This window comes from Neodiprion lecontei, chromosome 2 (assembly GCF_021901455.1).
Source record: "Neodiprion lecontei isolate iyNeoLeco1 chromosome 2, iyNeoLeco1.1, whole genome shotgun sequence".
Lineage (NCBI taxonomy): Eukaryota > Metazoa > Arthropoda > Insecta > Hymenoptera > Diprionidae > Neodiprion > Neodiprion lecontei.
In genome coordinates, this window is record NC_060261.1 from 11,289,917 (window position 1) to 11,315,063 (window position 25,147).

General features: G+C 36.2%; 1 protein-coding gene across 5 annotated transcripts in view; it reads right to left on the bottom strand.

The window, feature by feature from the left end:
- LOC107225931 (gamma-aminobutyric acid type B receptor subunit 2) overlaps positions 1 to 25,147 on the bottom strand; it is a 188,139-nt gene that overhangs the window by 31,531 nt on the left and 131,461 nt on the right. For all 5 annotated transcript variants that reach the window (XM_046730734.1, XM_046730733.1, XM_046730732.1 and 2 more), the window contains exons 3-5: positions 14,918 to 15,085; positions 3,207 to 3,382; positions 2,286 to 2,463 (exon numbers count right to left, since the gene is read on the bottom strand). In XM_046730734.1, the coding sequence (XP_046586690.1) occupies positions 2,286 to 2,463; positions 3,207 to 3,382; positions 14,918 to 15,085 (522 nt within the window). The remainder of the gene's footprint in view (positions 1 to 2,285; positions 2,464 to 3,206; positions 3,383 to 14,917; positions 15,086 to 25,147) is intronic.

A 25,147-nucleotide genomic window follows, 5' to 3' on the forward strand; every position in this document is an offset into this window, starting at 1 on the left:
AGGAACGAAATACTCGAACGATCTTAAAAACGGCAAGTTGTTTGTCAAAAATCAAATTCAGGTCAAATATTGTCCCGAATTTCGGCTGCTTCGTTTTCGAACCCGGGAATTTGAGGTTAGATCGGAAAAATCGATGTCTAGAACTCCGATCGCCTCGTCGTATCGTTAGCATGAGATTACACGAATAGCTTTCCCTCTTTCTTTCTCTCTTTGTGACTTTCCTTGTTCAGCATCCGTGAGGAGGTGAGTTCGAGGAGAAATCGAAGGGCGAATTCTTTGGTATCACGTGGGAATTGCGGCTGCTCAGGGAAAGGTCGGTGGGTCAAATCGTCAATTGTTTCTCGATCTCTTTCCTTCAATTAATCGGATCGACACGAGAAATTCAAGATGGCGAGGTCAAGCCTCCAATTGTTTCACGGTTATCGACTTCGCGTTTTCGGGCCGAAACTTATCGCTTATTTACTCCGAGGAATAACCGTAATGATCTAACAATTGGGGTTTGCTTCGGTCTGATACCGACACAATTTTTATCCTCAAGTTTAGGACAGTCACGAAATGGATTTCGATAAAAACAAAATGTATATTTCAATACGTCACAGTTCTTGAGTTTGTTCTCAAGATGGAAAAATTTCAAACCAGGCCATCGATCTAATGAAAATGATGAAAAAAATAGTGAGATAGGATTTTTTAGATATGAGAATTGCTTTCGATTCCGGATATTCGGAAATAAAAATGTTTCTAGAACAAAACAATTGATTGGACAAATTATCGAAAGCTTATCAATTTTATTGCAAAATTGAGGACAATTTTTTTGCGATAAAGAGGTTAGGATATCCAGATCTGCAGGTTTTGCAACGCTGTACAAAACTAGAGGATGAAAATGTTACTATTCAGGTATTTAATCTTGAAAGTGATAATTCGGTTCACCGACATATATTTTACAATTCGACCATTATTAATTACCAACAGAGATCTATTTTTATACGTTTCTATATCCCGATTAACTAACTCAAAAATCTCATTACTTTATGCATTATTTTAAATTTTAACAGTATCTATAAATCCTGAATTCGCTGAATTCCGGTTCCGAATTTGCTATTATATATTGTTATAATTTCGTTTTTGAAGAAAAATTTTTCTCCTTTCAAACGTAGAATGTTACCAACAGCTGGCAGTGATATATTATCTTTCCGATAGTAGGGGAAAATCTTACGCACGGTGAAACGCACATGCATATAATATTTTACATAACACAACCGATGTATAAAACGGAGAGACACAGAGGGCGATGATTTATTCCAATCGTTCTGAACTATTATTTACACAATGAATGGAGCGTGTCAAAATCGGATTGAAATACTATTGCTTGTATGCGTCATGACAAATTTCGAACATTGGGAATCGCTTTACGTTTGAAAAAATTGCATTTTTAAACATAATATGGTTTTTTCTTTTTTTTTTTTTTACAATTTACGTCTTTTCAACTTACTGTAAAATAGGGAATTGATTGATAAGTTTTAAGACTTTTTCGAATTCCGAGATAGATTCAGAGGATTTTCTGATGGATATTAATCCTCCGTAGAATTTCCTCACCTCAGGCAGCCTGATTGTAATTTGCATTTTTTATCTCAATCCACAGTAATCATGAATCTCAATATCATTTCGGTTGGATAAGTATTTCTGATTACTCGCTAACATATTTCTGTAAGATTCTCAAAACTCTGACAGAGTCTTACAAACCGAACCAATTACGTCTCGTATTTGTACTCCGATTACTTTCCGAACAAGTCGAACACTTTTACGATCAGATATTTAGAGGAGATATTATTATTAAAAAAAACTTCTACCTATCATCGCAGACTTTGAAAATTTTCTTATTCAAAGTAACAACATTACAGAGCATTGTTATTTGGACTTTAACGGTTGTCGTTGTTCTTTTGAATTCTTCGCCTGACGGAATACAATTTTTCGACCAACCATATCGAAAGTGATCAATTTTTTTGCGAAACTTTTACAAATTTGTTGACAATGTAATTTCACATCGGTTTGTAAATTTTTTTGAAAATTTTTCAACAAATTGAAATAATCTTAGAATCTTCTACAGAGATATAAAATAGAATTTTTTGGCGTGTGAAATGTTTCTTGGAATTGTCCCAGAATACACGGCATTACTTGTGTTTATGAGAAGATTTTTTAAAACAGATACAAAAATTTCTGCGATTCTTTTTCACAAAGGAAAATTATCTTGCAAACGATATATACATATATATATATATGATACTCACAATGCCGGATACGGTGATTTGCTGTTCCGTCGAGAGAGGAAGCAGATCGGTCAAAATGGCGGCGTGTAGAGCTTCCGCAAGCTCGGATGGCGCGCATCCGCCGCCCGGCCTGAGCCACCACTCTTCGGCATAGGTGCCCATTATGACCCATTGATATTTCCTGCCGTACATCCCGAACCTGCGTTTCGCATGAGGCAAAAACAAAGTCGTAAGATATATGAGACGTTGGGACGGCCCGCCATTTTTCTTTTAGCACCCCCGTTCGCAAACTTTTTTCCCCCCTTGTAAAACGCAACTTTATATTGAGCTCGGATACGCGGATGGGTAATTCTCTGTCACTCATATTTTACCTTTGAGGAAAAATTACCCATTTAATGAAATTTCGAGAATCTTGGATTTTTTAACACGATGAATTCCCGCCTTTCGAATATTTCACACGATCCGTTTGTGCGCTTCGATGTAAGATGCAGACGTGTACGCTAAAAAGCTTCAGTCGTTTTTGGAAGAATTCCTTTTCTTTTTAAACCATATATACACACATGTATTCCGATTTTTAAGTGCATATTTTATTATCGTCAGAATCGAAGTTTCTTGCTTGAGAGTAAATTTAAATTTTTTAACGGTGAAATGAAAGCTCTTATTATTGTGGAAAATCGGACTTGAAAGCTATTTGAAATATTCAAAGAACGCCGACGAAAAAGGCATTTCATCGAGTAGTATTCAAGCTATCGAAGCGAGATATTTTTTTTTTCTTGCAATACCATAAAAACTCTCTGAAGATTTCACCGAAAAATTCCCCGAGGTATGTGAAAATTTTCGTGAATCAGGAACTTTTCAGATAAATTTTTACCACCGGATATTCAAGGGTGAATTAATGATGAAATGATCAAGTCTAACCAAATCTGTTGAAATTAAACCCACTTGTGAGCTTCGCAGAATATCCTTCTCGCCCAGACCTCGTCAAAGTTTCCCAAAATAATGCGCACGTCTTTTTCCTTGAGTTTTGCAAGAGCCGAGGAAACCTCAGTAGCAAAACTCTGCGTCTCCACAACCTCCATTCTATTAGCGTCGAGATCAGCGACCAGCCTGTTGTGAGCCTGGAATGAAAAAAAGAATTGGCATCAGTTTTCTGAAAATAATTAATTCCAAAAACATTCAGAAATTTCTACGGATATAATCGGAACGTGCATTTTTTTTTTGAGGTTTCTGAAAAACTTCCAACAAATTCTAATAAGTTGAAAGAAATTTAATAAAAAAATATCTCACTTTCGATGCGGAAAATTAATCGAGGCAGATTTGTACTCGAAAAATAACGATATTCCTTGAAAACTTCTGTTAAAAAACTTTTCATAATTCTAGTTTCACTAGTTTTATGGCAGTAAAATAAATTTGATCGTTTTCTAATATCGTTGAATTTCCATCGAAAATCTGATGAATTTTTCAGAAGAGAATGAAGTCCCAAAACATTACGCGTTCTCTTCGAAAACTTTCTAGAGTTTCTTAAAATCCCCTAGAAATTATCGGAATAAATAAATTTTCATTACAAATAATGAAAAGTTTTGTCAAGGCGAAGAAAAAAAAATTCAAGGTCATGCGGAGTGGTCTGCTTCAGAAAAATCGAGAATAACGTTTTTTCGGAAAACATTGGAAACGTTCGTCTTCAAGTCAGATTTCTTCAAAGCGATACGAAGAGGAATAGGATGTTCGATCACGATTAAAACAGGCATACTGCATTCGATTTTCGAATCCATCCGGAGAGTATCAAGTGCGAGGAATCAATTTAATCACGGTCTCGTTTCCCGCGCAAATATGCATAGCTGATCGGCACCGTCATGTATACGAGGCAATCTCTCGTCTCGAGTGAGATGACATCGTCTCGTCGACAAAAGAGGTTCGAGTGCCGTGGCACACTCGAAGAGTGAAGGATCGAAATGGATAAATATTGATGGCTTTCAAGGCGCTACTTTGAATTCTGCACACCGCGAGCACAAATATTCTCCGGAGTCTTACCAGTTTTCGCCGAAAACTTGGACGGTCGATGAAAGAAGAATAACGTTAAATCTCAAGCAGTGAAATACAGGCTGCTTGAGAACTTGCTTTCAAACTTGGCGCGCCAACACGCCACTTATCTACTGCCGGTAGATGGCGCGCCGAACGCATATCGGTAAATTCGATGTGCGACTCTGCTCGGCTAAATCTCCGTATCTTTAATTACGTGACAGTACTTCCGGTAACGCGGGGTTAAAATTCGGGGGATACTGGAAAAGAAACGACGACGAGGTTGGATGTTTTCGAAATGCAGAAAGCGTTTTTATCAACTGACGGTAAAAATTTATTGAGGTTTTAAAAGATCTTGTTCCCTTATGTTTATTTAACAATACAAATACAGGTTTTTTTTCCGCTGTAATTACGTGACAATAATTTCGGTAACGTGAGGCCGGAATTCGGGGGATGCTGGACAAGAAACGACGAGGTGGTTGGAAATTTTCTAAACGCCGAGATCAGCATAGAGATAAACGTAGAATTCGGATGCCAATTGTATAAGCGGTGGTGGACGTTAAATTTGATGTCTTCAACCCCTCGCTGATATTGCAAGTTGGCCTACTTTTCCCAGAGCCTCGTTTATCCCCCAAACCCGTGCGGAATATATCCTTTCATTTAGAGACGGTTTACCGCGGTGCCCGCGACTCGCGTGTCTCACGAAAAACAAACATCTTATCGCATCCTCCTCGTCCCAGGAAAACATTGCACGGATTGTTTTCCGCAAATTGTCTCCGCGTGTGTGAAAACATCCGTACAATGTGCCCTGAAAAAGCAAAGATCCGTTGTTATAAAAGATCCGGGCGTGTTTTCGTCGCAAATTCTTCTTGCTGACTGGCAGCTCAGAATAACAAGGATCCGATTCTTTGGGCAATTTTCAGGATGAAATTGTACTTTAAGAGCTTGAATTCGTGAATCGTTTCGATTCAGGAAGTCAGGATTAGAGATAAAACCGCTAGATAAAACTCTAACTTATTTTAACGAAATAGATGTAAACAAACCCGAATAACAGAAGCTAAGGTATCAGTAATTTGAGTAAAGTTTCATAATTAAAACGATTAAAATAATTGAACTCTAAATTGTTTGATCCGATCCTGAAGTTTTTGGGCTCATTTTTCAAATATATTCGAGAAATTTTACACTACATGATCCGACTTTGCATCAAATCACCCAGGAAGATCAGGACCAAAAATTCGAATGAATGAAAAAATTATACGTCGTTCTTTGAAAAATTTAAACCAGATTTTTTATTTTTGCCCCAAAAAATGTTAATTCATCTGTGCGTCTATTATCATTACTTTTTCTCACAAAAACCGATACTTACAGGTATTCCAAAACCGAGTTTTTGTTATCATTGCTTCAACTATACAAGCGATATGAATGGACATCGATGATTTTTTTTTATTGAAAACATGCACTTTTTCATTGCTTTTCAGACGATGCAAAGTTTGCCTGGATTCACTCGAAACTCTCATGACTATCCGACGTGATGTAAAATAAAGGGTAGAGAATCAAACACGATTTCTAGTTAAATATATTCGTGAATTCCACCTCAAACAGATCTTTCACGTTTTTGTGCTGTTTTCATGATCCGCGGAAAAGGTGAGCGATTGATCCAGCCGAACGATATTTGATATAGTTTTTATTTTATTTTGACTCCTATCTGAGGGGAAACCACGAAGCTTTACTGCCAGAATATGTCATATCCCACCGCTGTCACCAGCATATTACGACCACGACGGGAAGTTTCATACATTCGGTTCGTTCTCGTTCAAAGCGCAGAATAGATAAACTTCTGAATAGGTATACTGGTATTGATAGTCGATGCTTGCTTTCCCGGTGTGACGGTAAATGGCATGAATCAAAAAAAAAAAAAAAAGAAAAAACATGCAATCAAATCTGTATTTTCAAGCCTTTGAATTTAAAACGATGTACGTAGATATTTTCACCAAACTGTCTCACGGATTCATTGAAATTTGAAAAAAAAAAAAAAAATCGTGGTAGATTTGTTTTAACAATTAGACATCGTAACAGGAACAAAGAACGTGTACGTATCTGGAAATGATATTTGGGAAAAAAAATTTCTAAATTCCAATATACGAATATATGTGTATCATAAGTAAGGGTATTTTTCAAATTCTGACAGATTATTCTGCAAGAAGGAATCTCATGCGCTGAAAAAATGTCAGCTCAGAAACGATCGCTAGATAAACTGCACTGAAAATTTGTTTCAACCGCAGTATTGTGACAAGTGATTTGTTAGAAATTCGGCAAGCCGTGGTACATTTTTTGACGTATTGAGTACCGTTGACACTGAAGTGATTCTGTGGCGGTGCTGCTAGACGAAAATTTGATCTCCGACATAACCGAGCGTCGTATCAGCGTGCCATATTGTTGGATTTCATATCATGCCTCGAAGAGGGACGAGGGAGGTAGATACGAAGGAGGAGGAGTAAAAAAAACAGAAGAAAGAGTAAAAGAAATGAAGAGAAAAGGGGAAAAAAAAAATGAGAAAGTTGCTGAATCAAAGTATTACCGGGACGTGAGTTCGCCTCCTCTCTTCTCCTCTTTCAGGGGTGAGCATATTTTATTTTGATGCCTCGCGCAAGGCTAACGGAGGAACGGAGGAAGCAATATCCGTTAGCTTCCATTGTCGGCGAGGTTGTATTGTGTCTATACCTCTAAGAATCACCCTCCAAAGGGCAGAGATACATGTTTTATCATTTGACAGTTACGAGCCCGAATCCGTCTCCTTTTTCCCCGTCTTTCAAATAAATTATATCACGTCGTAGAAATATATTATATCGTTTATACATCCGGATTTCGATGATTGTCAGTGGCTCCGGTTTCTTCATTTCGTTCTTAATCGAATCGTAAATGTTTCGAAAAAAAGTCTCTCGCTTAAAGGTCAACCTAGTAGAAGTCAAGGTTCTCTAGAATCCTTGACAGAAAACCTGACATTTTATTTGTATTTAAAGTTGACATAAAGAGTGAGGCAGGATGAGAAAAAAAAAAAAAAAATCTCGCCATCAAGTTTAAGAACTAAAGGAGTTATACAAATTTTCTAGGTTAGGCCAAACTGTAATTTTATTTTCAAGAAATCGGACGTTTCAAAAATCTTTAATTATGACTCTGTTACATTTGAAATTGCCGTAACTTTGAAATTTTAAGGGCCAACAACGAGTCCTGTAAATTTTCTTTTTATCTTCGTTTTTTTTTTTTTATGTAATTGTTTGCGAGTCACGAATATTGACAACTTCTCATAGTTCCATCCAGTATTTAATCCTCAAGATACCTACTTTCGATTCGTTCTCTTGATTTTGTTTTTGTAATTTTTTTCATTATTTGGTTCTCTTTTGATGTACGAAAATAAATATTTCGTAAATAGGCATAAGAGTACAGTAACTGAAAAAATTTCCCTAAAAAGCTGGTCGACTCGGCAAAGAATGGCCCGTATGAATTAATTATAATCTCCAGGAAACGATCTTCGATCGAAAATGCGATAATCGCTTCGGGACACAGACTCGGTAGGCCGTATGGCATTAATCATATAATCTAGGGATGCGGCGCGTAGAAGCCCGAGGGAAATATGGCAGAGCCACCGCCATTTTGACCCCAAAAAACAGAAGGGTATAGTGCAAAGTCGGTAAGCTCGTGTGAAGGGCCGCGCAACAAAAGTGCTTAAGCACTGTTTTTACCAAAAATCGGTTTTTTCGATTTAAGATCATATAGTAGTCCTACCCTTACCGACCGAGCAAACTCGCCCTTCTTCTTCTTATAATATTGAATTAACGTATTCAGAAAAGTTACCGATATCCCGAAAATCGCCAAAAGAATTTGTGGTTTTTAGACACGCGTTACTATTCCCACATTTTCCGCGCTTTGGGGGCTGCAAAAGAGCAGAGCTTAGATATTTCACGCAAATTCGGAAAGAACGAGGAGTAAAATGAGCCATTGTGAGACTGTTTTCATGCAATACTGAGGTCACTAGACGAGAACTAGAAATTACAATAATTTCGTAAATAAAAGATGCTAAGTTTGTTTGTTTGTTTAATATAAGAAGAAAAAGTCTGAGTTTACTCGGTCGGTAAAGGTAGGATTACTAAGTACACGAGCTTAAGCCTAGGCAAAAGTGACTTTCGGCAATGTCTAAAAATTCTACGAATCTACACAGAATAAGAATTATAACATTTTGTCAATTTTCCTTTAGAACTTCTGACGAATTCCAATAATTTCCAGTTATTCTGTACAAACGTCTCAATTTCGATGCAGGAAATAAATTTCGGCAAATTTTTCTATGAAAATTGTTTGATAATTTATGAAAATATCTGTGAAAGATATTCATAATTTCAGTTTTATCAAAAATATTCTTTCAGAAATCTCGTCAGATTTATTCAGCTGAATTAAAAGAAAAAATTATTTCCCTTTTCCCGATTCAGTTTCGTTTACCAAATCCTACAAGCTTACAATTTTTCGAAGAATTCCTTCCGCGTTTGCGAAAATTTTAATTTATTTTCGTTATCTAAAGAAATTGAGTTTCTCCGACGAATAGGAAAACTTTGTCGTGCGGCCCTTCATATTGGACAAGACCAGACATTGAGCCCATGAATTTTACGGGTGTGTATGTATTTTCCTTGGGCTATTAGCGCTGGGTAACGACTTGCTAGTCGCTTTAGCGTAACTAAGGGCTCGATGTAATTTAGGGTGAACCATAAAACGAACCAGGTACTACTAATTCCTCCTTTTTCGCGGCTTACAGGGGCGTTTACCCCGAAATGGGCGCGCGGAACTGACGTAAACTTTTTAAGACCGACCCGCAGGCGACTATTTTCCGAAAATACCTGCGAACCAATTTTTATACCTCAATTGTCGGTGGAATTAATTAGATACGCAAGGTTTTTTGTTGTTTTTTTTTGCAGTTTTCGCCTAGGAATTATTATTATTGATATTATTATTGTTATTATTATTATTATTATTATTATTACTCCATTGGCAAAAATTTCTTTAGTTGAAACAGGTTAATAAGCTATAATCGTATTTCCATCTATCCATCAGGTTTTTACCTAACCGCTTCTGATTCGATGTGAAACTTTTTTGGGTCATGGAAGCGGTTCTAAAACACCGAATTTTTTTATGCTACAATTGTTGATTTATGAGTATATTCAAGAAAAATTTTTAGTTTGATCTTTTTTGAAATCCTCGAAAGAACTTATAAGAACATGATTTGTTTTATCAATTACTTCAAGATCGATTTCACGATTAATTGATTTGTTTTTCTTGTTTGTTTTTTTCTTTGCGATACTTTGCATAATTTATGATAAAGGTGAAACAGTATATTCTGTAGATTTGAAAATATGGTAAAAATTTTAGAATATTTTCGACTTTACAGAAAGTGTTTTAGAATGATAAGCAGGATGAAATTGAATCTAAATAAATACATATTTCCAAAAGCCTGAAAATCGATTTGAAAAAAAACAGAGAATTAATTTTTATATTTATAATAAAATTTGAATATTTCCGAAGATCCTAGAAACGTTCGAATGCTTAACGATTCTAGCAAAACAAAAATTTTCCAAATGCAAAATATCGGTGAAGAAATTACGATCCTATTGTGAAACCGATATTAAAATGATCGGAAGGAAAATTGAAATACTTGAGAATTAGTCCAAAATTTAAAAAAAAACTTGAAGCTACGAAAAATGTTTTATTATTCGTGATTCAAAAACCATTGCATGAAAAAACGAGAGACAAAAAATCATGATTTTTAAAAGTATTACTACCGGCTGAAAGAAATTGAATCGAGATTAAAAATGGCGCGGTCAAAATTTCTGTGAGTTGGCATGGAATGCTCCGAATATTGGCGGTTCAAACGCTATTTTTCGTTCGAGTAAAATCACGCGGCATAATTTTACGCTGATTTTGCTTCCGATTTAATTTAAAATCGCAGGAATTCCGAAAAAAAAATTTCGTTTTTTCACACAGCGCGATATTTTGACGCAGTTTTTCAGGGTGGATTGTATTCATCAAGACCGCGTAACTGTGAAACCCGATATTACGGGTTGATTGAATGGAATTTCTAATATTATCGACAAAATCACCCGGCTGACTTTGACAGCGATACATCTTCGTCAAACGACAATATGAATGCCCCGAGACTAATTGTGTAATCAACCTGCAGCCCCGCGCATGAAACACACAGATTTTTTTTCCCCTCCCATCGCCATCGAGAATCAATTAGTCGTTATACTCGCCATATTCCTTTTTATCGATTTCCTGTTAACTTCTCTCCAAAATCACATACATTTTACTACTGTTATTAAGTACCGCTACGTCACTTTTCTATCGTTTTTGCAAAGATAGATTTTGAAGTTTACTTTGAACAATGTAAAAAAAAAAACAAAAAAAAAAAAAAATAAACAGCTCGACATAATTCTTACAGGATTTTGAACAAAGTATTTTATAATATTTTTTTAACCAAATTCTGAATAGTAACAAAAAATTTGAACACGATACTTGACGAAAAGTCTTACTAATTCTGAATATTTTTTTAGATATAATATTCTGATTATTTTACGTGCGAGTCGACTGGATCAAAAAAAAAAAAAAAATATTCAGAAATCGGCCGGAGTATTTCAAAAAACTTACAGAAAATAGCAACTTTCTCAATCTTATACATCGTTTCTCGAAATGTTTCTCAAAACTTTTTCATTCAAAATCTGGAAGACGTTTTTACAAGGTTTTCATGATATTTTTGGAACAAATCTTAATTTCAAGGTATTTCCAACCGTAACAAAAAATGTAAAATAAAAAATGTACGTTAAAAAATTTATTTTCTGTTCTTCACGAGTGCATTGATTAGACATAAAAAAAAAAAATCAGACCGATTAGCGTATTTTAATGATGAAAAAAAACCGATAAATCAACTATTTTTCGAACCATTACATTGGGATGATCCCTTAATAAATACGTGTGGAATTATTTGAAGGATATTTGAATGTTGCTTGTCGGAAGGCTAGGATTATTGTTACGGCTGTTATTATTTGATTTTTCTTGTAGCTAATCAAATTTAATAAAATTGAGGATTTCATGAACAATTCGGCAGTATCCTCGTTTCGGAAATCTGTGACAACAGACGACGTGCAGCAAAGTTCAAGCTCGCGGCGAAGTAATAAAGTAGGGCAACGCTCCTCAAATATAACTGAAGCATGCAGGCATATACGTCACACAACAGGTACGCATGTTGGCATATCGTTAAGAGCCCTTGGGAAACAAGTTTACCCTTAACTTGACCCAGTATAAGCGACCAGAAACTATTCAATGAGGTTCCACGTCAGTATCGCTGTTCAAACTCACGAGTAGAAACTACAGGTAGAAAAATGTGTTTCTAATTTATTTCTCTTCGAATATTTACTAAATTATTCTAAAAAACGAAAAATATTCTTTAAAAACCACGGAACTTTTTATTACATTGAATTACGCGATAGTGAAAACATCTTCAAATTTCAATGTCAAGGACAGAGTACAGTCGCAAAGATTTTGTGGAAAACTTTGACATATTCTTGGGGGTTGTTTTTTTGTTTTTTTTTTTTCACTGAAATTTAAGGAGAAAATTTTTTTACGCTCTTCAGAAAAATTAGAGAAGAATTATTTCAGATCAAAGTTGGAAACAGTCTTTATTTTTCTTCTAAGAAAAGTTGCGCAAAATCTTCTGACAAACTCTTATATTTACTTTGGACTTTTTATATTAAAGGTTCATTTTTGTCTTTCAAACGTCTGGTGAAATTCTACAAAAGTGTGAAAAATCTCCACATAATCTGTGATAATTATAATCTTCGTATACAATATTCGAATTTCGATAATCTGTCGAGATGGGTATAGAAATGAAAAAGTCTATCGGACTTTCAATAGAATATTTCACGGTTCTTCGGTGTGACCTAAAAAAGTTTTCAGAAAATAATCCGATAAATATTTCCGCATGAATTACACAGGGAAAAATGTTCGGTGTTCGATAAATGCAGCTATTAATAATTAAACACCGACCACAGCCACGTATAATCGGATTTATTTCAACTTTGTGTGACCTGGAAGCTTCCTTTGGCTAATTCTACGTGTATTCGAACAAACCGCGACATTTCAGGTTACTTATTCATATAACCGAGATGTATTCTTAGTTCCTGATTTAATACCGGATGACTGACAACAACACGGTGAGAATAGCATTCGAGAATCCTATATTTGTAGGTTAAGAACGACGAAAAGTCATATCAGGGTGTCAATAACTGGCAAGTCTTGCTGTTTTGCTTTCCAAGTTATGCCCCAGTGAACACGTTACCTTCATATGACGTCATAGATAGGTCACATAAAGATCATCGAATTTTTACATAGATATAACATAAAAATGACTTTAATGATGACTCTGATATGATGTCATGTAGTATGACATCATTATGACATAGTACTGACCTAAAATTTGACTTTTATACGACGTCATAATTGTTGCTTAAATATTACTTAAATATTATGTCTTATCCTTATCGTATGTGCGACGTCACACCAAAGTCATAAATTTATATATTATCTACGTAAGAAATAAATCACACATTTACATAAATTACAAGTCATATTCTGACGTCAAAAGGATATCATAATACCGTCATATGCTTACGTAAGAAACAACTCATATTTTTACGTAAAATTGATGTACGATGAACGTCATACTTAAGTATCAGTTCCGGTCATTCTTTCACATACGAGTGACATAATACTAATGTCACGACGGTACATTGTAATAGAGGTACAGTAACAAAATAATCACTATTTATAAATGAAAAATACAAACATTTTGACTTTACAAGGTCTGTTGTAACAGTTATATTATTATAAGCATTCTCGAATAATTTTTGTCACTATGACATCAGAGTTGTGTCATCGAGACGTCAGGTAAATTATAATCATGTCAGCCAGACGTCACAATTTTTTAAGCATTGGACGCAACTTTATATCACCATTTTACCTCAAATTCAAGTCATCTTGACGTCAGCTAAATAACAAGTACGTCAGTTGGACGTCATATTTTTGTAAGCTTCCGGTACCGACTTTACTTCTCTATGACATCAGAGTTATGTCATTTTGACGCCAGTCAAGTCATAATGATGTCAATTGGAGGTCATATTTACGTCATTTATCTTACGTAAGAATCTTACGTCAGGAAATGGAAAATTATGAGTCATATGTGACTCATATATGACTCACATCTTACGTAAATTATGACGTGACATGACGTGATTCTGACATCAGTTTGACATAATTGTGTTCACTGGGGCCGTAATAAGACTAAAGAAATTCTAATTAACCCTAGTGAAAATTTTTGTCGTGAGAAAAATAAAGCAAAAAAAAAACTCTGGAACTGAATATTTCATAAAAATTCGCAAAGACATTGCGAAGAAAAAGATTTTTTGAAGAGGGAATCAGCGAAATTAAAACACTGAGTAAGTATCCAGTGAATCCTGAATTACCATGATTTATTTTTATACTTGCACAGTGTTGAGAAAAAGATGAAAGAAAAAAAAAAAAAAAAGAAAACATCGTGAAAGGCTGTGAACGAATGTGAAGGAGAATGCGAAACTGAATGAGTTTGTTTGGATTTGAATCCCGCGGCAGAAAACAACACAACAAGAAGAAGTAATCAAGTAGATCCGTTCGACCAGTGAATAGACACTGAAACCATTCACGGGACTCTATGAATTCAGGATTCGTCTAATTAAGGCTTATTAACAAGGCAGCGAGCACTCTCGAGTCAAGCATTGAAGGAGGGTTGTTGCATTTTCAACTATCATAACGATGCCGGTGAACAAAAGGCGGTGTGTGTTTTTAGAAACGTGAAGCATCAAAGTTAGCAGTGGAATTTGAAGTTCCTTTGCACGAAGAGCATCTTGCCAAAGCGTATCATTTCCCTGATTAGCTGCGCCATTTTAAAAAATTTTTTTTAATTTTTTTTTTTTTTTTTTGTTCTTTCTTGATTTTATATCAATTTCGCACGTTGAGGGTAATTTTCTCCGCGTATATATATAATTTATATTATTCAGTATATTTTACTAATATGTCAACTGTTTATTAATGTCAATTTGCAAAATCGTAGAAATCGATGGACAATAGATAATTTTCATTGTGGCCAAGTTTCATTGTGACGTCATTATTCGAAAGTTTAAAACTAAAAACAACTCTCGCAATTTTCGAAACGTTCGAAATGTAAAAACAGTTATTGAACTTGGATGGAATCTTCTGGAATATAATTAACGAACGTGGCCTACAAACCGAGAGCAGTTGTTTGTCAGAGCAACGAGCTGGGACAAATTCAGACGACAATTAGCCGCGATGGGTGTAACTTCAAAAATTTTGACAGCTGTCGGTGTTGAGCACAACTAATAGCGACAACTGTGAACGTTTTTGAGGTTAGGTTCGTGACGGTTGGTAACCCTGGCAAACAACTGCTCTCGGATTTTAGCGCATGCGCATTATATTGTAGCAGACGACGGACGGACGTTCGATATCAGCCGCGATTCCGATTGAAACATGGCTTCGCATTAACTTACCAGTGCGTATCTCGGCTCGTTTTGATAAATCGTGCCGACTCTGGTCCAGTTAAAATGCTGAAGCAGCGCCACTCGTGGCGCGTTGAACGCATTTTCCGACGGCACCACCCTGAAGAAATTGGGAAAACTGTCCTGCGTGAACATCGGATGTGTGTCGGCATAACTCAGCTGAAACAGAATACGCAAGAGCGTCGTTTAATTACACGAAAAATTTTGGCGCTTTTTACCCCATTTTTTTTTTTTTTCCAAAAAAAAAGTTAGTCATATCAAGTGAGACACAAACTGAGATTGCTTGAAATTGAATTCCTTCAAAGCTTTATTTCTTCATATTTTCGTTGCTAATTGGGTTAAAACTGGAAAATGCCTGGAATTTCCGCATCTTCGGAACATTAAAAAATACCAAGTTGTTGTCTATTCAACCAGCAAAATTGTTGCAGCTCTCGCAAATATCGGTCGATGATTGAAAATTCCGAATTCGTTTGTTTGGCTGTAACGGAGCCTAATTAGTACGTGTTTAGAAAAGACGAAACAAACGTCGAGGGAAAAGTGGTAGGGAATGAATTTATAATGCCGTGTGTCGTGACACAACGTCCTCGCACGCAATCCACGAAAACACGCCATCTGATTCGTGCGTTGCGTGTCGGCTGTTTTAGCAATTAGCAGGAAAAATAGGCGAACGAAAAATTACGTACAAACAGTCGGGAAATAGCGGGATGTGAAGTAGAAACAACGGAAGAGAATGGGTCAATATCATCCACTAATTTCTGCCCAACGCCTTACGGATTGTATCTACAATTTGTTAAATTCGAATGAAAGTTTTGCTCCGCGTAATAGACAACTTTTCAATGTACGACCACTTAACGTAATTATAAAAAATATTTTGATCCAATTTTTCTCTGTTTTCAACTTTCTCGTCACTGTTATATTACATTTAATTAAAGTGGCTGCATTTCATGTTTGGTTGCATATACCTGCTGCATTTGAACGGAGAGTTCTCAAGCATCGATGAAAAGAATTGTAATTAGTTAATTGAAAAATGGAAATAACAAGTGTAACTGATTGTACAACTAAGACAATAGTAAAACACATGAAATTTCTGCGATCAAATGTATTTGCATTTTATAATTCAGGCAAAATGAAATATGTAAGTTCCAATTCGATTTTGTAATTACAAATGTAATTTGATTTGTGATCGTAGTTGTAATTAAAAAATACTTATCACATTTGTGTTTGATTTTTTTCTAAGTAAGAATAACGACAAATTCGTTCGCTCCTATCATGGATCAACTGAAATAGATCGGTAAAAAAAGTGTCCAAAACCATTTTGTAGAAAATGATTCACTTTTTCGAATTAGAACGAAGTATAATTTAGGCGTATCCATCGCCGTTCGTTCAACATATTGATCGAAATGTCCGATTTTTATTTTTTTTGTCCAGTTTATTTTCCACGTTTTTCCGACTAACGCCGAGTATAAGATGTAAATTTTAACACCCTTGTGTCGAATTTATTCCCACGCTTGACAAATTCCCGTTGAATTTTCACGTTGTTATGAATCGCTTCGTGAGGTTAAAAAGTGGGATAAATAATGTAGCGCATGTTTCAGGGCGAGAAAAAGAAGCGCATTATTATAATACCAACTTTGTAAAGTCCGCGTTGAATTCAGATAGCGAGGCACGAAGAGCGGTCGGTCGAGTTTTATTAGTTCGGAAGTTTAGTTGACGGTAGAGCCGCAAACGACACCTGCCTACTTTTGTCAGTAACTTGCACACATATAACTTATCCGATCATTATTCATGCCGGCTCGTCTCGTCTTCCCGGCGTCAAGGGTAGGTAGGTTTAATGTACATATCGCTCGAAGCCACCGGCTTCCAAATTCGGAATACTCGCTATAGTATACGCCTTATACAGCGGGCCGTAATCCCCATAAGTCGTTGGATAATGTGACCCGCATTTCCCCCGAGTCCCATTAAGTATAATATTAGTAAAGGGGGACACGCGGCTTCGTACACTTGGTCGCAGTGATTCTGAGGCGGCTAAGTTTCTGAACAAGTCTGTTACGTTGGCAATGAAGATTCGACCCGCAGCGCCACCATCGACTGGCCGCGAAACGCGCTCAATCTTTTCTCCTCATTATTATTCTCTGCGTGTAAAGGATCCTTGAGAAATAAGCGATGGGAAGAACTTGGAACGTTGCAAATAAGTTTTATTTAATATACAATTTGATCAACGTGCTATTCCATGTATGAGTGTGATATTAAATGACAAGATCTATGAGAGTGTCTAGATCATATTAATCACTTGAGAAACAGTTTTGCGATTCTATTAATCGCATGAGTCGTCAACGAATCAAGTGTATCGCGATTATTTTGAATTGAGATCGTACTTTCGGTATCCACGAGCGAGCACAATGAGACAAGAAGTAGTACTGACTGCCAGCTAGAAGAGCCGGTAACTAGCCGCGTTATCAGAGGTTGTGAATAGTTTTGGCTAGTTCACGTTGAGCGGCAGCTGCTTTTTGAGAGATGCCTTTGAGAGTACCGATTCTCGAGCAAGGATGAATTTCTGACGACTGAATGATCCGTCAACAACTACAATCCAAGAGCATATATTTGCCAGAGCTACCAAGCGTTATCGATTTAGACAGAAGATTTCAGCGATGTACGTAACCTCAAAATTTTTACAGCTGTCGATGTTCAGCACACGACTGGCAGCTACAACTGTCAAAATTTTTGAGGTTAGGTGCATGACAGTCGGCTGCCCTGATAAAAAACTGCTCTCGGATTGCAGCGCATTCGCGTTAAATTATAGCAGACGAAGAATTATTCAATTGTTGATAATTCACTCTGTACAAAACTGAACGTTTCTCTGTCTCTCTCTGACCGTATGCTCGTTTATTACTCCAGAACTACCGAACCAATTTTGATTCCTTTTTTTTTCTACGGATAACTCCAACGTCTGACCAGATGTTAGGCTTTATTTTGTTTCAACCAGATGAATAATTTTGGAGATATAACGATATTTGTAAGCCAAGTCGTTACAGGGTCATACACTTGCGAAAACTCTGATTAAACGCCTACAGATAGAATAAAGTTACGTTGAAGAGTATATAGCTGTGTCTAATATTTTGCCACAAAAAGAAATTGAAAATATTCGTAGTCTGAGCCGCAACAAGCTGCTAGTTTTAAACGTAATACAACTCATGACCATCGAATTTAGTAGTTTAGGGTTAGTTTCGACGGTCATGGGTTACGTTACGTTTGCAAAGATTCCGCCAGTTACGCGACCGGCCGATGGTGGCGCTGTGGACTGATTTCTGCATTGCCAGCGTGATCGACTTGACCAAAAAATTGGACGTCTCAGAATTGCTACGGACAAGTGTACGTTGCTTTGTCACTACTTCCAAAGTAGGTATAAACTCCGAGTTGCACGCTATATTTCAAAAGCGAGAGTAGTCTTATCTCGCTATCAGTACGAAATTATTCCTGGCGACAAAAAGAATTACAATACCTTGCTTACAGACAAATGATGTATTCTTTCGTTGCAGCTACTATACTTATTTGTTCACTCATGATTTTAAAATACGCGCATGATATACCCTTTTTACCGTGAAATTACCACCTGCTTTCGACTGCACGCGAGCCCAAAATCAACTTTTAACCGTTTTCACTTGCCGCGCTGGCGAATCCACTCGGTGTATATTGTGTGCTTAGACTGTAAAAAATTTTCCGATGGGAAACAGGGGAAAATACGAGAAAATGTCCATAAAAATACGCTTCAGGTCCGGCCCATCTTCATTCGGAACATACGATTGTTTCTCCTCATGGATAATTTGTTCACTTGGATTAATACAAGTTTTCAAAGAGAACAAACTTCTCAAAATTATTTCACCCGGATTTGAATTTTTCACGATATTCACAGAATTAACTTAATTTATATCATACATTATATGATCAATTTTACATATCTCGAATCAGTTGAAAAGAATTTCAAGAATCTTTCCAAGCGGTAAATTATTGCTTATTGAAGATGCGGTAAGGCTGAATTTTCGATGCAACAATTACCGCATTTATCGACTTTGAAATCTTCGAAACTCGCGATGATTAGGATCAACATAACTGTTAATTGATACTGTTCGCAGATTGTAATCGTGGTATTACAAAATAAAGCTGTCGCCTACTAACATGTTAAAAATATACGAGGTGGTAACATTAATTTCCCTTGTCTTATCTACAGATCTGCAAACACTGCGACGTGTGTTTTGATATTTCACGGCAACGGTTATCCACTTGGGAAATTAATGACGTGAGATTTTACCGCCGGATCTCGGCGATGAAAATTCGCAGAAATGTTTGAACATTTTGTTTAAAATTTTCTCGTAAATATATATCATATTTCTTGAACATTCACTTACACGTTTCTTTTGGATCTTCATTTATCATCACAACATTGAACGAATTATCCAATTTCTTCTGTTTCCGCGTACTTTATGACGGTAGTGCTTTATGAAAATTGATGGGATGAAATTCCGAAAGAAATTGGATGATTTTTGGGAAACAATTTGTTTAATTTTGCGAAAACTCGGTCAAAGAACTTTGGACATAACTGTGAAAGAAAACTTTCAACAGAACTAGAATTATGAAAAAATTTCAGAATTTTTCCAATAAATGTCAAGGTTTTTCTATAAATTTGTCGAAATAAATTTTTTCTTCAAAAATTAACATATTTGTAGAAAACATCTGTGGAAATTATTGAAATTTGACAGATTATTTTCAGAAAAACAGAGAAACTATGGGAAATTTACATTCTGATTAAATGATTATAGAAATTTCTGAAAGCTTCTGAACAAATATTTCGCCAGAAGAGGTAATCTGTGGCTGATCTATATACGACTTGACGTTTTTCATCGAAGCGCGAATTTCCGCAGAAATTTTGCTGTTCGTAGGGTCAAATATAGTTATTCGATGTCAAAGGTTTATCGACGGCGAAGCGATCCGAATCGCCCGAAGTCGTAAACTATCCTCTCTGCAAAGTCTAGACAATTCCCAGGAAATCGAAAAGCCCCGAACAATCCTAGCGCCGCCGTCCCAGAAGTTCCACTACTCTAAAATCTACGGTTTCCTTAATTTACAGCCCGGAAAATGTCTCGTTCATCCTTCGTCAGGTCTACGAAACAATAACTCGAAGGAGACGATAATAATCAAACACACGCCGCAAGTCTCACCATTACCTTTCAAAACACGAGAAGATTCGTGAGTTTGGAATCAAGTTTTTCCCCACAATTTCATCGCGAGACAGTCGCAGATTCTGCAGTATTTATTAAATCTTTACGAGTTGAAGATTTTCGATGAAAATTAAAGAGAGACGAATTGATAAAATTATGAAGAATTGAACTTGAAAACCGATGTTTTATTTCAAAACGCCTTGAAAGGATGAAGAATTTAGTCGTTAATTATTGTTCGTCAAAATCTGATAAATTGTATGAATTATCTTTCAGGTAACAGATATTCTTTGATCTGGTTGGATGCCCTGTATTCAGCAAGTCTTTGAACATTGCTTCAGATAACGTTGATTGGTGTTCTTTTACTTCTAAACTTAACTTCTAACAGCCGCTGTTGATGAAAGGAGGTCCGGGAATAACCGACGATTATACAGTTGAAAAATGCTAGTTTAACGCTTATTTGAATATTTGAAAATCTATAAACTAAAATCTCAGTTTACTCGAAACAACGCTTTTAAAACTGCTTACACGACAAATTCAAAACCGTTTGTACAATTTTTACGAAACTTGTTACACATTTTATTGTGATGTATTATTTTTGCAGGAATTAAAATGATTCACGTCCTAAGGACTTCACCCTGTGAATTATAAATTTAAGACTTGGTAAAAATTAATAAAATTAAACATTGCGTGCGGAATTGCGTTGACCGTACTACTTTCACATCAGCGATGCGTTGGCATTGATAATAGTAAAAACAAACGCCTTTAAACAGATCACGAGCCAGCATTCAAACTTACAAGCCGTTCTCACCTTGCAGGTTCCACGTTTATAGAGAAAAAAAAGGAAAACATGCCACTCGAATTACGAACTACAAATTCAGATTAGTGATTAGTGCTTTTAAGCCCCTGGGATACCATATTGCATGAAAATATGACGATTTTTTAAATTGTTAACCACTATAATGGATCCACCATTAGAAGTGTTGGAAGAATGACCTTGGGTTTGTATATCGGTAATAAAAAAAAACCTCCGCCTAGGTGCCAATTTCTACCAAAAACGGAATATTCTTAGATTTTTCTCCACCATACTGAATTTTACAATCTTACTTCAGATTTGTTTGATTAATAATTTTTATCAAAATCCAAATTATTTTAGTTTTTTCTTTGAGCTTATCGAATACGCCGAATTTAAATTTTGCAAATCTCACCTAAGATTCGTGATTAGCGACCCAAAAAACTCCACGGTACCAATTGTCATTCAAATCGATTCATCCATTCTCAAGATATCATCATTTTTGATTTTTTGGAATTCCCTTATTCAAATAATTGAAAAAGTACCGAACCGGTCAAATCCAAAATCTAATCCGTTCTAAGTTTGGAAAACCCGCGTCGATTGTGACCAAAATCATTGAAATCCGTTAACTCGTTCCCGAGATATCTTCAGACGGATAAATTGATTACAAACATACAGACGTCCGTCCAAAAATGATCTTTTCACGATTCAACGATTCTCGATCTTGAAACGTGGAGATCTAGTGAAAACTCGAGATCACACAATTTCCTTCTTTCTCTGAAAACAGCGAAACTGGAAGTTGACGAGCGACATTTAACTCGGTCGGTAAGGATTTACTATGACACCCCCTTAAACGTGGAATTCGCAAGAGCCTCGAATGCATCGAATCGAATTCACAGCTTTGTCTGGAGCAAAGCACAAAGGGCCGCTCCTCGTGGCGTCTGTGGTTTGGTTCGCCTGGCACTGGCGAGCTTGCGATACAGGATCAGAGCCGGGACGTGGGATTACCACCGGATGATTGTGAGGCTCGTCCTTGATTTCCATTTCGTTTGGGCTGATGACGGGGCCCGCATTTGCAAATAGAAGGACGGAATTAACGCCGCGGCGTTGAAGAACTGCGAAATGGTCCGAAACTCGTTGTTGATGCTCACTCGACGAGCTCTATTTAACGCTATCGGGACCCGCCCGGCTCATAATTCCTCGACAAATGCACATTCGAGATTCCGGATGGGGAATTTCATACGGTATTGCCGTTCACAATCTTCTTCTTACTTTGGTATGTGGTACACTGAGAAAAATACGGTAAAACAGGTATCGTCAAAAAAAACTGTTTGAATATTGTTGGAATTACGAAAAACGAGGTACGCGTAAACATTTTGCGCTATTGTCGATCCTTTTTTGGTAATTGCAACGCAAAATCAGTTTCTGAGGTTTACTCTACTTTTTTAGTTTAATAAAGCTTTAACGTCAATTTATTCTTGCGCGAGCGTTAAATTTTCGCAACAGTTACGAGAAAATATAGTAACAGTGATCGTAATGAGAAGGAATAGTAACGGATACCAGACTTTCTGGCAACAGCTACGAAACTAATTTTCATTTTCTTCCTAGAACTATATTTTTCGATTATGGTAAAAATGAAAGTAGTTAAGGACCGAGCGGTAACCGAAACTAAAAATTTCTCTCAGTGTAGTACGGTTAAACAGAATTATTAATTTTTTCTTCTTCTGGATTTTAGATATCACTCGTCGTTCCTAAGATGATGGCCGTTGATAATCGAGTTCTTGGGCCATTTTTAAAAATCTCCAGAAGTCAGATAAAACTCGACGCCGAAATTGAAAGGATTTTAATTAATTCAAATGATTTAATTTAGACTCCGCAAAAAGTGATAATTACATAAGCCTCGAAGTTATAATTAATATTCACTGTCGTTACGACTCAAATTATCGTTACGAAACGAATTGCAAAAGAACGAGACGTTGGCAAAAGTTGTTCTTCGTTCGAAAAGAAGAACGGTATAATGCAAATTACTCCGAAGTGATGTCGGAAAAAACTGTAAAATTTTCAACAAAATTCTGCAAACAATATAACCACAAAAAAGCTCAACCATCACCAACTGAAAACCAGTCGCACCGAAGAGAAGATAAATAATTAGCAGTCACAGCGATGCTGCAATCGTGTGAAAAAGTTTTAAACAAATTCAAAATAATGGACTTCAAAATCCGGGTGAGTTGGCACGGAATGCCCTATATATTCCCTCGAGGGAACGAATTCGGATGTCGAGGTTAATTAAATTCTCGTTGCCCTTTGCCCAGACGGATTGGCTACAGCTGATCTGGTTGATGGCTAATTGGCACGTATTAGCGTGTCGCATGTCGCCGATCCAACAAGCTCAACAAAACAGACCATGCTCTGAAGCTTCGTTGAACCTTAACGCGAGTCTCTATTCTCGGAATTTCTTTTCTAATCACATTTATCCTTACAAGAATACGGTGAGATGTTTCACACAATTTGAAACAGGCCAAATCCGCGTCCTTGGAGTCTCGGAATCTGTAAAAACTTGATGAAATTCAAGGGTCAGTTATTCAGAGTTTCTGGATTTTTTCCAGATTTTTAGTTCAAGACACTTTTAGATTATCAATCGAATACTGTAAATTCAAGAATCGAGATCGCTCGAGTTTCGGTATGCAAGTGAGAGTCAAAATGATCGATCGCAGAAAAAATTCGTTTATGCACGAAAGTTTTAATTAATTACAATTTGTAAATGATTGCATTTGAACTACCAATTCCATGTTCGATTCTTAAATTGTAAAACTTAAATTACAAATTTACATGTCTAACTCGCAATCATGGTGAAATAAAATACACGTTACACTTGTAGTTTTGTAATTATAAGTTAAATTGTAATGCAATTGTAATTTTTATTTCACTTTCGTTCAATTACAAACTACACATTGTCGTCTCGACTAGAAATGACATTTTTACTTTGTAATTAGTACGTGACTTGGTAAAATTTTGTCTCTTTATATTGATTTTGAGTGACCTTTATGCCTCAAAAAAAAAAAAAAAATCAAGAGTATCGTTCATTCAATTTTTCGTAACTCGTTTCCTTGGCACTCCAAATTTTGGCGTATATTCTCTTGTCAGTATGGAAAAACATTTTTTCTCTGATTTATGCGAATAAAAATCGTGACATCGATCTTGGGCTAATTGAAAACGGAAAAAAAATATCGGAAATATTTTTAATTCTCTGTATTGATCGGAAAAAATATAAAAATCATCTTGATTACCCGCAGCGAATCGTTCCCCCAAATTTCCGTCTTTTATTGCTAACAGTTGGTTCGATCCATTGCATTAATACCCACCTTTTTATTATCGCATAACCAACATCCTGCCCAAATACGAGCCAACAACCGCAAAAACCTTTCAAGATATTAGGTATCAAATCTCAAATATAGCTTGGTTATTGGAGCAATTCGGAACCTACATTCGCTAATGATTGGCTCGTAAGTAAACTGCGTTCCATAGTACAGGAATAATGCGTGGACTGAGAAAGGTAATAATTTTCTTTTCCTTTTTTTACTCTTTATTTCTTGGATTTCAGACACGAAAATAAAATTATTCAAGGTTGAATTTTGGACACTCTTCTGCCTGTCGCATCGTCGTTAAATGCACGTTCGCGAGACGAGCGTGAAAAACTAGATTTCTGGTAAATTTTTTCACCGAGTTACGACAATTGTCGGTACGATGAGAAAATTTGCAAAGAGTTGAGTAGTATCTCTGCTATTCGCAGTGGACACAAAGCGCCAATTAAAAGTTTAATCACAAAAGCTTGGCGTAAAGGCGAGAGACCTTTGCGGCCTCACAATATACTGTCAAAACTCGAATTATACCCGTGATACGTGAAACGTTATGCAAAACTGTAGAAATAACGATTCCGGATAATGATCAGCGGAACAACCAACAGTCGCAGTTTTGAATTCCCGACGAAACACATTCCGGTTCGCAATTTAATTTTATTGTGAAAATGAAGTGAAATTTTTTTTGAACATTTTTTTAATTCATCGGTAAATTAGAAACAGAGAAAATAATTTTCGTCTCTAAATTTCGGAAGTGGTTGAAAAAATTTATAAAGTTCAAACAGCTTCGCGATGTCGACATAGAAGCTTTACAGTTTTAAAAAGCTTATTCCGAATAGGTAATTCTTCCATGTTCTGAATA